Source organism: Carcharhinus amblyrhynchos, chromosome 9 (genome assembly GCF_965287045.1).
Source record: "Carcharhinus amblyrhynchos chromosome 9, sCarAmb.v2.hapA, whole genome shotgun sequence".
Lineage (NCBI taxonomy): Eukaryota > Metazoa > Chordata > Chondrichthyes > Carcharhiniformes > Carcharhinidae > Carcharhinus > Carcharhinus amblyrhynchos.
In genome coordinates this window covers 95,450,080-95,464,953 of record NC_137332.1, presented here as the reverse complement: position 1 = coordinate 95,464,953, position 14,874 = coordinate 95,450,080, and the positions used below count along the sequence as shown (strand labels likewise).

Below are 14,874 nucleotides of genomic sequence, written 5' to 3'. Positions count from 1 at the left end.
CCCCACCCCCCTCCTCCACCCCCACCCTCCTCCCCCACCCCACTCTCCTCCCCCCTCCTTCCTCACCCCCCTCCTCCCCCTCCCCCTCCCCCACCCCTCCCTCCACCCCCACTCCCCCCTCCAGCCCCCTACTCCCCCCTCCCCACCCCACCTCACACCCCAACCTCCTCCTCCCCACCCCACCCTCCTCAACCCTCTTCCCCCACCCCTACCCTCCTCCCCCACCTCCTCTCCTCCCCCCTCCCCCTCTCCTCCCCCACTCACCCCTATCAAATATGACTTCACTTCAGAAATCCACATTTACTCTGCTTATTCATATTCTGATTTTCTCAATGCCTTGTCAAAATCTCTACTAATGAGTCCCAATATTATCTTGACAGCTGATGTCAGGCGAACAGACTTGTTCCTTATTCTCTCATGAATCGGTCCTTGAATAGCAATGTTACATTTGCTAACTTCCAATACATTGTGATTATTCCAGGGTTGAGGGAACGTTTGGATGTTGCTATCAGATTCAAGGGATTTGTCAGCCTTTTGCCCAATTAACTTCTTTCATATTTTTCCTTTGCTGACGTTAATTGCTTTGGGAACTTCATTCTCGTCAGCTCTTTGGTCCCCTACTACTTTTGTTATATGTCTTGTGGCATCTACTTGATTTCTCCACCACTTCTTTATTTCTAAGATATTTTACCTGTTTCAGCCTCTAAGGGACTCGGATTTACTTTCGCCACTTTCTTCTTCCTATATATTTAAAGATGCCTTTACCATTCACTTTGATACTTCTTGTTATTCTACTCTTGTAAACTATTTTCTTCTTATTTGGCATTTTTTTAAACTCATAATCAGGAGATAGCGCAGATTTAAAGACCCAGCAAAGGATGACTATTAAACTAAGAAAGAAAGAAATTAGATATGAGAGAAGGCCAGCTAGAAATATAAAATGTCGTAAGAGTTTCTACAAGTTTGTGTAAGTTTGTCCTTTATAAAATCCTAAAGTCATGACGTGAAAATCAAGAGTGAAAAGTGAAACTCTTACAGTTCCTTCATTGCCTCTGTGTCAAAATCCTGGAACACCTCTCTAACAGCACTATGGATGTATATACACCACAGGGATTGCAGCAGTTTAAGAAGGCAGCTCACCACTACCTTTGCAAAGGCAATTAGGGATGGCCAATAAATGCTGGTCCAGTCATCAATGCCAACATCCCGTGAAAGAAGAAGATATAAGAAACACAGAGTAAACAGGTAAACTCACACTCAGAAATTCCCTAATACATGAAACTATTTTACTGACCTGTATATGAAGTGTGTGTGATCCAGCTGTGGGGAATTGATGTAATGATTGGATGTACCACTACTTTCACTGAGATCTCGCCTCCTGTATTGACAGCACTATTATAAAACAGGAAAACTGCTGGGCTGGTGAGAGTTGAAGTCAAGCTCTGATTGTTTCAGTGTCTGCAGATTTGGGTGTGAAGTAATGCTGCTATCACGTACAGGAAAGGGTTATTTACTGTCAACGCTGATCCTGCTGTTCCTACGTAGTGTTATTCTGAACTTGTACAGGAAATGCTGCTGGTATCTGAGAGATTCAGCAGGAGATTGTCAAATATTTTAGTTTCACTTTGTTAGTTGCAGTTCCTCTGCACAGTGAACAGTTTCTGAGAAATGAGACAAGTTCTGGTTTCACTGATACAAAATCATATCCTGGAATAAACTGAATGAGGTCAAAGCAGGTTCAGATGATGGTAAGCAGCAGAATATACAGCGAGCAGCTTGCAGGAGGAAAGTGGAGACCCAGAGCTGGAAACCCAGTTGATCACAATTTATGTTCATGATTTAAAAATTGGAATCAAAATCAGAGGAGATGATTCTCCCAGCCCGTTGTGCTATAAAAGCAGTGCAGCGGGCCGGGAGACTCAAGCGGAGACTGTTTTGCAGGCCCTCTGCTGGGCGCCATGGCCTCCACACGTTTCTGGCAACTGGATTTCCAGTGCCAGCAGCTCCGTGTCAATTTCTGGTGCAGGACTGCATAATTTATTTTAATACATATTTAAATCTCTTAAATATTATCAGCAGGCCCAAGACTAAAATCTCTAGGCCCACTAGCCTCTCAGCCCACTCCTCCAGGAGTGTTTCACTCCAGCAGGGTTTACTGTACCTCCCCATTTGCAGGGAGCTGGTGGCCTAACCTCACTGGGGTGAAGGGGGGGAAATGAGCAACCCACCCCCCCACACCACGCTCCCCCCCCCGCCCCCCCAGAGCGTCGTGCACCGAGGCGGGTGGGATCGAGAGATCGGGCTACAGTGGGATTGAAGCTGACCCAGATACATCTGGAGGGCCAGCCGTCAGACCATGACTGGGTTGGATGGCCAGCGATGAGGGTGGGGGTTGGGGTGGAGGGGAGAGGAGAGCGGGTCATGTCGCGGGTCTGGCCAGTGATTGAACTGGCCGCCAATCCGGAGGCCGGCAGTGGGGGGGGCCACTGCGCATGCACCAATCTCAGCACAGAAAGATCAGCACGTACGCAGTTGCCCAATCAGCGCTATGCTGCCGTCTGCTCCAGCCAGAATAGACCCTGCCCAATGATTTTCATCACGATTCATGCTAGGCACTCTGCAGTGCACAGTGTGGGAGATTCATTTTGAAATTCCCGCTGTAAAAGACAGTGGAATTTACTCCAGTTTTTACACACATTCGACACTGACAAGTTTTTTGGGAGAATCACTCCCATAATTTTTAAATTTACACATGAAACCAAATTGAGGGGATGATTAATTCTGAGGAAGACTTCGATAGTTATAGTAAAACATTAATAAATGTACAGAATGGGTCTGAACAGTTTGAGCACAGATCAGTTTAATAGTTAACATTTCAGACAGAAACAAACAGGAACGGAAAATAAGATTAAAAATTGGGTGTTGGAGCAAAGTGATGTCAGCAAAAAAAACCCTACATCCCATGGCACAGGCTAATAAAATCACAACAATAACAGTCAAAACACTTGGGGCCCTACTTTACCATTTTCAATCAAAGTGCTGGGTGGACTTGAAACTGGGAGTGTTTCCGATCCGACTCTTAGGCACCCACATACGCACTCTGTCTGCAAAACTATCAGCGATTCCAAGTTGCACTGCAGAAGCCTGTGGGTGAGTTTTACGGCACCTGAAACCCTGCAGCTCCGATCAGAGCCTCCAACTGCAGACGCGCAAAAAAGAAGATAGAATGCTGGTCCTCTGCCGCATCCCTCCTGGGCCAGATAATGCTTCCCCTGGCCCCCATTGCCCTACCCTCCCAACATTACTGACCCCCCTTATCCCCCACCCCCTCTCGCCCACTTGCAACAATCTCAGGCAGAGGGGCAGCAGCCCCTCCTCCCCCCCGACTGACCTCAGACACAGTCACAGCAGCTCCTCACCGCCCCCCCTCCCCCACCCCCCCTCACCCCCCCCGCCCCCACCCCCCTCCCCCACCCCCCTCCACACCGCCTCCCCCTCACCCCCTCCCCCACCCCCCTCATCCCTCACCCACCCCCCTCCCCCACCCCCCTCCCCCCTCCCCAACCCCCCTCCACACGCCCTCCCCCCTCACCCCCTCCCCCACCCCCCCACCCACCTCCCTCACCCCCCTCCCCCACCCCCCCACCTCCCTCCCCCCCTCCCCAAACCATCCCCCCTCACCCCCGTCCCCCACGCCCCTCCTCCACCCTCCTCCTCCCCCACCCCTCCCTCCTCCACCCTCCTCCCCCACCCCCCTCCTCCACCCCCACCCTCCTCTCCCACCCCACTCTCCTCCCCCCTCCTCCCTCACCCCCCTCCTCCCCCTCCCCCCTCCCCCACTCTTCCCTCCACCCCCACTCCCCCTCCAGCCCCCTACGCCCCCCTCCCCACCCCACCTCACACCCCAACCTCCTCCTCCCCTCCTCCCCACCCCACCCTCCTCCACCCTCTTCCCCCACCCCCACCCTCCTCCCCCACCTCCTCTCCTCCCCCCTCCCCCTCTCCTCCCCCACTCACCCCTATCAATCATGACTTCACTTCAGAAATCCACATTTACTCTGCTTATTCATATTCTGATTTTCTCAATGCCTTGTCAAAATCTCTACTAATGAGTCCCAATATTATCTTGACAGCTGATGTCAGGCGAACAGACTTGTTCCTTATTCTCTCATGAATCGGTCCTTGAATAGCAATATTACATTTGCTGACTTCCAATACATTGTGATTATTCCAGGGTTGAGGGAACGTTTGGATGTTGCTATCAGGTTCAAGGGATTTGTTAGCCTTTTGCCCAATTAACTTCTTTCATATTTTTCCTTTGCTGACGTTAATTGCTTTGGGAACTTCATTCTCGTCAGCTCTTTGGTCCCCTACTACTTTTGTTATATGTCTTGTGGCTTCTACTTGATTTCTCCACCATTTCTTTATTTCTAAGATATTTTACCTGTTTCAGCCTCTAAGGGACTCGGATTTACTTTCGCCACTTTCTTCTTCCTATATATTTAAAGATGCCTTTACCATTCACTTTGATACCTCTTGTTATTCTACTCTTGTATTCTATTTTCTTCTTATTTGGCACTTTTTTAAACTCATAATCAGGAGATAGCGCAGATTTAAAGACCCAGCAAAGGATGACTATTAAACTAAGAAAGAAAGAAATTAGATATGAGAGAAGGCCAGCTAGAAATATAAAATGTCGTAAGAGTTTCTACAAGTTTGTGTAAGTTTGTCCTTTATAAAATCCTAAAGTCATGACGTGAAAGTCAAGAGTGAAAAGTGAAACTCTTACAGTTCCTTCATTGCCTCTGTGTCAAAATCCTGGAACACCTCTCTAACAGCACTATGGATGTATATACACCACAGGGATTGCAGCAGTTTAAGAATGCAGCTCACCACTACCTTTGCAAAGGCAATTAGGGATGGCCAATAAATGCTGGTCCAGTCATCAATGCCAACATCCCGTGAAAGAAGAAGATATAAGAAACACAGAGTAAACAGGTAAACTCACACTCAGAAATTCCCTAATACATGAAACTATTTTACTGACCTGTATATGAAGTGTGTGTGATCCAGCTGTGGGGAATTGATGTAATGACTGGATGTACCAGTACTTTCACTGAGATCTCGCCTCCTGTATTGACAGCACTATTATAAAACAGGAAAACTGCTGGGCTGGTGAGAGTTGAAGTCAAGCTCTGATTGTTTCAGTGTCTGCAGATTTGGGTGTGAAGTAATGCTGCTATCACGTACAGGAAAGGATTATTTACTGTCAACGCTGATCCTGCTGTTCCTACGTAGTGTTATTCTGAACTTGTACAGGAAATGCTGCTGGTATCTGAGAAATTCAGCAGGAGATTGTCAAATATTTTAGTTTCACTTTGTTAGTTGCAGTTTCTCTGCACAGTGAACAGTTTCTGAGAAATGAGACAAGTTCTGGTTTCACTGATATGAAATCATATCCTGGAATAAACTGAATGAGGTCAAAGCAGGTTCAGATGATGGTAAGCAGCAGAATATACAGCGAGCAGCTTGCAGGAGGAAAGTGGAGACCCAGAGCTGGAAACCCAGTTGATCACAATTTATGTTCATGATTTAAAAATTGGAATCAAATTCAAAGGAGTTGATTCTCCCAGCCCATTGTGCTATAAAAGCAGTGCAGCGGGCCGGGAGACTCAAGCGGAGACTGTTTTGCAGGCCCTCTGCTGGGCGCCATGGCCTCCACACGTTTCTGGCAACTGGATTTCCAGTGCCAGCAGCTCCGTGTCAATTTCTGGTGCAGGACTGCATAATTTATTTTAATACATATTTAAATCTCTTAAATATTATCAGCAGGCCCAAGACTAAAATCTCTAGGCCCACTAGCCTCTCAGCCCACTCCTCCAGGAGTGTTTCACTCCAGCAGGGTTTACTGTACCTCCCCATTTGCAGGGAGCTGGTGGCCTAACCTCACTGGGGTGAAGAGGGGGAAATGAGCACCACCCCCCGAGAGCGTCGTGCACCGAGGCGGGTGGGATCGAGAGATTGGGCTACAGTGGGATTGAAGCTGACCCAGCTACATCTGGAGGGCCAGCCATCAGACCATGACTGGGTTGGATGGCCAGCGATGAGGGTGGGGATTGGGGTGGAGGGGGGAGGAGAGCGGGTCGTGTCGCGGGACTGGCCAGTGATTGAACTGGCCGCCAATCCGGAGGCTGGCAGTGGGGGGGGCCACTGCGCATGCACCAATCTCAGCACAGAAAGATCAGCGCGTACGTTGTGGCCCAATCAGCGCTATGCTGCCGTCTGCTCCAGCCAGAATAGACCCTGCCCAATGATTTTCATCACGATTCATGCTAGGCACTCTGCAGTGCACAGTGTGGGAGATTCATTTTGAAATTCCCGCTGTAAAAGACAGTGGAATTTACTCCAGTTTTTACACACATTCGACACTGACAAGTTTTTTGGGAGAATCACTCCCATAATTTTTAAATTTACACATGAAACCAAATTGAGGGGATGATTAATTCTGAGGAAGACTTCGATAGTTATAGTAAAACATTAATAAATGTACAGAATGGGTCTGAACAGTTTGAGCACAGATCAGTTTAATAGTTAACATTTCAGACAGAAACAAACAGGAACGGAAAATAAGATTAAAAATTGGGTGTTGGAGCAAAGTGATGTCAGCAAAAAAAACCCTACATCCCATGGCACAGGCTAATAAAATCACAACAATAACAGTCAAAACACTTGGGGCCCTACTTTACCATTTTCAATCAAAGTGCTGGGTGGACTTGAAACTGGGAGTGTTTCAGATCTGACTTTTAGGCACCCCCATACGCACTCTGTCTGCAAAACTATCAGCGATTCCAAGTTGCACTGCAGAAGCCTGTGGGTGAGTTTTACGGCACCTGAAACCCTGCAGCTCCGATCAGAGCCTCCAACTGCAGACGCGCAAAAAAGAAGATAGAATGCTGGTCCTCTGCCGCATCCCTCCTGGGCCAGATAATGCTTCCCCTGGCCCCCATTGCCCTACCCTCCCAACATTACTGACCCCCCTTATCCCCCACCCCCTCTCGCCCACTTGCAACAATCTCAGGCAGAGTGGCAGCAGCCCCTCCTCCCCCCAACTGATCTCAGACAGAGTCACAGTAGCTCCTCACCGCCCCCGCCTCCCCCGCCACCCCCCGCCCCCCCAACTGATCTCAGGCAGAGTGGCAGCAGCTCTTCCTCCCCCCATCGATCTCAGGCAGATTGAAACCCCCACTCCCACCCCAAACCCTCCCGCACAAGGCCCCCATCTTCTGACTCCGACGGCTGTGTGACACTCCCTCTCTCTCCCCTGTCCCCAATCATAGAAGAATTGATCCATCCCCTTCCCATCTGCACACCTGCAAGTGCTCACTTGCCTTCCCCTCAATGCTAAGAAGCAAACTGCATGTAACTTGCTGGAATGCTCTGCCAAACCCTAATGAGGGGCAACTCCATAAAAAACCCAAGGATGGACAGACAGTGCAGGAAAAAAAATGACAACACGACCAGTCCCTAGATTTACTGATGGTGACCATGGGAGGCTGCTGGATGCAGCAGAGGTGAGGCGGGACATCCTCTTCCCCCCAGGAGGATGCAGGTCCAGGGGTCTGAAGGCAATACGTCCTGGGAGGCAATTGCCAATTCTGTCAGTGACATGGCACTGGTTCCCAGAATGGGAAAGCAGTGACACAAGAAGGTGAATCTGGGCAGCAAGTGTGAGTGCTCAACCCCATCTAGCATCTTTGCCAAATTCTCCCAGATTCTCTGTCCTGCAGCACTCTGCATGCTTTCAGCCCCTTTCCCCCAAGCACCTCCTTCATACCACCCCTCCCCCACATAGAACGTAGAACATTACAGCGCAGTACAGGCCCTTCGGCCCTCGATGTTGCACCAAACAGTGGAACAAATCTAAAGACCCTCTAACCTAAACTATTCCAATGTTATCCATATGTCTATCCAATGACCATTTGAACGCCCTTAAAGTTGGCAAGTCCACTACTGCTGCAGGCAGGGCATTCCACACCCTTACTACCCTCTGAGTAAAGAACCTACCTCTGACATCCGTCCTATAGTTACCACCCCTTAATTTAAAGCTATGTCCCCTCGTGTTAGCCATCACCATCTGAGGAAAAAGGCTCTCACTGTCCACCCTATCCAATCCTTTGATCATCTTGTATGCCTCAATTACGTCACCTCTTAACCTTCTTCTCTCCAACGAAAACAACCTCAAGTCCCTCAGCCTTTCCTCATAAGACCTTCCCACCATACCAGGCAACATCCTGGTAAACCTCCTCTGCACCCTTTCCAAAGCCTCCACATCTTTCTTATAATGTGGCGACCAGAACTGTACGCAATACTCCAAGTGCGGCCGCACCAGAGTTTTGTACAGTTGCAACATGACCTCATGGCTCCGAAATTCAATCCCTCTACCAATAAAAGCTAACACACCATACGCCTTCTTAACAACCTTATCAACCTGGGTGCCAACTTTCAGGGGCCTATGCACTTGTACACCGAGATCTCTCTGCTCGTTGACACTACCAAGAATCCTTCCATTAGCCCTATATTCTATAATCCTATTACTCTTTCTAAAGTGAATCACCTCACACTTTTCCACATTAAATTCCATTTGCCATCTCTCAGCCCAGCTCTGAAGCTTATCTCTATCTCTCTGCAAACTGTAACATCCACTCTCACTGTCTACAACTCCTCTGACTTTAATGTCGTTCGCAAATTTACTAACCCATCCTTCTACACCCTCATCTAGGTCATTAATAAAAATGACAAACAGTAGTGGCCCCAAAACAGATCCCTGCGGTATACCACTAGTAACTGAACTCCAGGTTGAATATTTCCCATCAACCACCACCCTCTGTCTTCTATCGGCTAGCCAATTCCTGATCCAAACTGCTAAATCACCCTCAATCCCATGCATCTGCATTTTCTGCAGAAAAATACCTCCCAGCTCCCTACTCCAAAAAAGTATTACTGGGCTTGCCCTCTAAGGGTCATCATCTGATAAGCTGCAGAAGTCACACCACAATTTCTTTCATGGCATCTTCTGTCCCCACAGGAAAAGACTGACCATAAAACCTGAGAGAGGGTGAAGACAGGGTGGTGAGCGAGACCTCCGAGTCCTCACCCTTTTTGCGCTGGAGCTGTCCAGGGAAGGGGAGTTGTGGGCTGTCTGTGACAGCATGGTCAGGTTGGAGTCAAGAAGTGAGCACCTGTCAATCCTACACTCAATTTGAGGCAACTTTTAGGGGACATGGGTTTTGGGTGTGAGGGGCAAGATTTAAAGATGTGCGAGGTATGTTTATTTACACACAGAGTGGTGAGTGCCTGGATCTCGCTGCTGTGGTAGGTCACAGAGGCAGATATGAGATCTTTAAGGGGTGTGTTTACAGCTACATGATGGGAATAAAGGCATATGGTCCCTGGAAGGGTAAAGTGTTACAGTTCAGATGGGCACCTGGTTACTGGAGGCTTCGAGGGCTGAAGGGCCTGTTCCTGTCTTGTAATCTTCTTTGGGCTTTCTTTTATGTTCAGTGGAGAAATGTGAATCAAGTTTTTTGTATCCCAGGTTTCTCTCTTAACTTAACCTTGTGTCCTGTGTTGCAGGAACAGATTCGGATGCCCCAGGGCCTTCTAGCATTATAGCCTCCACAGCGGCTCCTGTCCATTCTGCTCCAACTCCGGCATCTCCACATCATTCAGCTTCTGACAGCTCAGATGAGTCCTGGGAGGATCCTCCTAGGGTGGCAGCGTTTTGGCATCACCTTCCACCTGGCAGTTCACCATTCCAGATACTGAGAAATGAGTGGGTAGAGTTAGTGGTGAGGCTTCTGGGTCACTCCCTGGTGAGCACGGCATATCTGCTGATGTACATCGGGTGAAGGAAGGAATGTCTGAAGCCTCTGGCACATGGGGGCCTGCCAGCGGTGAGGACTCAGTTGACCCCTGGCTACATGCTGGGCCTCTGCAATCACTTCTCTCTCAGCTGCTGAAGATGCAGCAACAGAGCTAAGGAATACAGGAGGGGCTGATGGACCAGCTGCTGAGGAGTCCCAAAGTTTCCAAGTGCTCCAGCTATTCCTGTCTTGTGTGTTTCCCAGGCCAAAACTGCAAGGGTGGCATCCGCAGTGGAAAGCCTGGGGCAGGCAATCCTCACCATGAGTGGCAGGCTCCAAGCAATGACTGAGTCACAGGAGCCCACAGCTGAGAAACTCAACAGGATTCTCGAGGTTTTGCGGCCCATGGCTGAGAGGCTCGAGAACTTGTGGGAGACCCAGTGGGACAGCACTGAGATACAGCGGGCTACGGCTGCAGCCCATTCACAGAGGGCAATGGCTGAGGGACTGCAGAGCGTGGCTCAGTCTCAGAGGGCACTTGCTGTGCCCAATGATAGTTGCCCCCCCCGACTCAGGTGGCCATCGCTGAGGGCTTGATCACTATGGTTAGGACTTAGATGATCCTTCAGGATTGGCAGGGTGAGGTGACGCCAGAGCTTCTGGAGCTCATTGTAGAAGCACTGCCATCCCATGGAGTGACCCACAGGAGACCCAAGAGAGGAAGGGCTTGAGGCCATGCCAGGGTCTTCCAACCAGGAGACTGTGGCTATGGCTACACCTTCTGACTCCCCACTTCCTGACACCGGGCATTTCAGGGGCAATAGAATGAAGAGGGTATCATGGAAACAGCCCAGATATTTGGAAGCCTGCCAGGGCCTTCAAGGTTCAGGGCCAAGCTGCATCAAAGGCAAAGGGGTGAGGTAGGCAGCTGGCCCCCTCCACCTGCGATGTACATTCTGGGGACATACATAAATGTAGTGGTAGGCCACGTAAAGTTAGAAAGTTATAGTTGCACTAAGATGGCACAGGTGAAGGGCTGCACTAGTTAGATCTTTCAGCACCTTGACGTTTTCTGTTCACAAGTTTTTATGTCAGAACTTATTATTTAAACACCTTTATTGTCATCATTTAATGTTTTTTCACCACCCACTTGTGACTAATTTGTCTCAGATTTGTCTCAAACAGGAATCCTCTTCCATTGACAATTGTCAGAGGGGTTCTTCATGTTGATGTCAGTTAGGGAGGCCCCTCAATGCTGTGTCATTGAGGAAATGAAGCCATTGATTCCCCAGAACCCATGAGCGATTCCCTCCTGTCCCCCACCCTACCTCAGCCCAGGGCCCTGTATGGGGGTTTCAGATCCCTTACCCACTAGAAGTGGTCCAGGTGCCAGTGTGCAAGCAGAGCTCAGGTAAGAATCAGGCTAGTTTGCAGCAGGGCATTATCATAATGGTGCTTAGTGAGTCATCATCACCCTCCTGCCTGCCAAAGACACTTGCTAACACAGTGCATCCAGGCCCACCACTCTGGTGTGATAGAAGAACTTGTGGGGTTGGTGGGAATAGAACCCATGTGCACAGACACAGGACCCCCAGGTGACTGAAGGGCCTGGTGATCAAGGTCTCCCTAGCCACCCTTGCATGCCTCAATTGAGCCTCCAGCCCTCCAGTGCCCGAATGGTGTTATTTGGTGTACTCCTCCTCTTCTTCCTCCTCCTCCTGATGGGCAGCTGGTCAGCCTCCACATCCTCCTCCTCCTCCTCCTCCAATAGGTCACCACTCTGGTGTGCCAGATTGTGCAGGACACCCCACACCACTGCAATGCAGGAAGAGATCAGAGGGCTGTGCTTTAGGGCCCCGCCAGAGCGGTCCCAGCATTGGAACTGCATTTTCAGGAGACTTGCCCCCAGCCCAGCAACACAGACCCCCTCATACCTCCCACCACATGCCCCCAGGAAGACAGACACTCCATTCCCCACCCACATGTTCCCCTGCATCACAGACCTCCCCCACCTTTCCACCTTCACATGCTCCCCAGAATCACAGACCCCTCAATCCTCACCCACATGTTCCCCAGAATCACAGACCCCTCAATCTTCACCCACGTTCCTCAGAATCACAGACCCCTCAATCTTCACCCACGTTCCCCAGAATCACAGACCCCTCAATCTTCACCCACGTTCCCCAGAATCACAGACCCCTCAATCTTCACCCACGTTCCCCAGAATCACAGACCCCTCAATCCTCACCCACATGTTCCCCAGAATCACAGATCCCTCAATCCTCACCCACATGTTCCCCAGAATCACAGATCCCTCAATCCTCACCCACATGTTCCCCAGAATCACAGACCCCTCAATCCTCACCCACATGTCCCCCAGAATCACAGACCCCTCAATCTTCATCCACATGTTTCCCCAGAATCACAGACCCCTCAATCCTCACCCAAATGTTCCCCAGAATCACAGACCCCTCAATCTTCATCCACATGTTTCCCCAGAATCACAGACCCCTCAATCCTCACCCACATGTTCCCCAGAATCACAGACTCCTCAATCTTCATCCACATGTTCCCCAGAATCACAGACTCCTCAATCTTCACCCACATGTTCCCCAGAATCACAGACCCCTCAATCCTCACCCACATGTTCCCCAGAATCACAGACCCCTCAACATTCACCCCCATTCTCCCCAGAATCACAGATCCCTCAATCTTCACCCACATGTTCCCCAGAATCACAGACCCCTCAATCTTCACCCACATGTTCCCCAGAATCACAGACCACTCAATCTTCACCCACATGTTCCCCAGAATCACAGACCCCTCAATCTTCACCCACATGTTCCCCAGAATCACAGACCCCTCAATCCTCACCCACATGTTCCCCAGAATCACAGACCCCTCAATCTTCACCCACATGTTCCCCAGAATCACAGCCCCCTCAATCTTCACCCACATGTTCCCCAGAATCACAGACCCCTCAATCTTCACCCACATGTTCCCCAGAATCACAGACCCCTCAATCTTCATAAGAACATAGGAACATAAGAAATAGGAGCAGGAGTAGGCCATCTAGCCCTTCGAGCCTGCCCCGCCATTCAATAAGATCATGGCTGATCTGTCGTGGCTCAGTTCCACATTCCCGCCCTCTCCTCTTAACCCTTAATCCCCTCTCTTATCAGAAACCCATCAACCCGCTTCTTAAAAATATTTAGCGAGGCAGACTCCACCACTTCAACGGGCAGAGAATTCCAGAGATTCACCACCCTTTGAGTGAAGAAGTTCTTCCTCAACTCCGTTCTAAACCGCCCCCCCTTTATTTTGAGGCTGTGCCCCCTAGTCCTACTGTCCTTTCTGAGCGGGAAGAGTCTCTCCACCTCCATCCTATCCATCCCATTCATCATCTTATACGTCTCAATGAGATCTCCCCTCATTCTTCTAAACTCTAACGAGTACAAGCCTAGTTTATTCAGCCTCTCCTCATAGCTCAACCCCCTCAACTCCAGCATCAGCCTAGTAAACCTCCTCTGCACTCCCTCCAAGGCCAAAATATCCTTGCGTAAGTACGGCGCCCAAAACTGCACACAGTACTCCAGCTGCGGCCTCACCAATGCCCTATATAGCCGCAGCAAGACCTCCCTACTTTTCTATTCAATCCCCCTCGCTATGAAGGCCAGCATCCCATTCGCCTTCCTGACCACCTGCTACACCTGCAAGCTGGGTTTTTGCGACTCATGCACAAGGACCCCGAGGTCCCTCTGCACCGTCGCCTGCTGCAGTTTTTCTCCACGTAAGTAATAGTCCTTCCTACCATTATTCCTACCAAAGTGGACCACCTCGCACTTGCCAACATTAAATTCCATTTGCCAGTTCCTGGCCCATTCGCCCAGCCTATCTAGATCCTTCTGCAGACTCTCCACACCCTCCGCACAATTTGCCGTTCCACCAATCTTGGTGTCATCAGCAAATTTCGACACCCTGCACTCGGTTCCCTCCTCCAGATCATCTATATAAATGGTAAATAGCTGAGACCCCAGCACCGACCCCTGAGGCACTCCACTAGTCACCAACCGCCAATCCGAATAGCACCCATTGACCCCCACTCTCTGCCTCCTATTTGACAACCAGTCCTCTATCCACGCTAACACCCTACCCCCAACTCCATGTCCCCTGACCTTCTGCAATAACCTCTTGTGAGGTACCTTGTCAAACGCCTTCTGAAAATCAAGAAAGACCACATCCACCGGCTCTCCTCTATCCACCGCCCTAGACACATCCTCATAGAACTCAAGTAAATTTGTCAGACACGACTTCCCCTTAACGAAACCGTGCTGCGTCTGCTCTATCAAGCAATTCCCCTCAAGATGCCTCGCTATTTCCTCCTTGATGACGGATTCTAACATTTTACCGACAACAGACGTTAAACTAACCGGCCGAGAATTCCTTCCCTAAGGACATTAGTGAACCAGATGGGTTTTTCCAACAATCAACAATGATTTCATGGTCATCAGGCATTTCTTAATTTCAGATTTTTTTTAAAAATTGAATTCAAATTCCACCATGGCAGGATTTGAACCCAGGTCCCCAGAGCATTAGCTGAGTTTCTGGATTAATAGTATAGCAATAACACCACTAGGCCATTGCCTCCCCTAAATCTGCTGGAGTTTATAAGAGTAAGCGGCACTCAAACCAAATAAGTTGTTGAAGATTGGAAAGTTCAAAGGAAAACCATTGCTGAAGATCTTGTCGACTGTGAGAGGCGTCACATTGCTGATACTGCATGGAAACACACTACTCGAGAAAGTCTCATTTGAAGAATCAGAATCCTAACTTGGTGAATCGGGGATCCACTGTTCAATCTGTGGAAATACATTCCCAGGGAAAATAGATCTCAGTCAAAGAGCTGAGTGTAAACAGTGATGTGTCATTGCGTGTGCCTGTTGTGATATGGCAGGATGGACAATGATGTCCACGTTCACACTAGAACAAACCAATCCAGTTATTCATCAAT

General features: G+C 49.4%; 1 protein-coding gene across 1 annotated transcript in view; it reads right to left on the bottom strand.

Moving 5' to 3' along the window:
* Positions 1-12,860, bottom strand: part of LOC145348629 (uncharacterized) — a 62,686-nt gene extending 49,826 nt beyond the window's left edge. The window contains exon 1 of the mRNA XM_080196795.1: positions 12,586-12,860. Coding sequence (XP_080052921.1) covers positions 12,586-12,860 — 275 coding nt within the window. The remainder of the gene's footprint in view (positions 1-12,585) is intronic.
* Between the last annotated feature and the right edge of the window lie 2,014 nt (positions 12,861-14,874).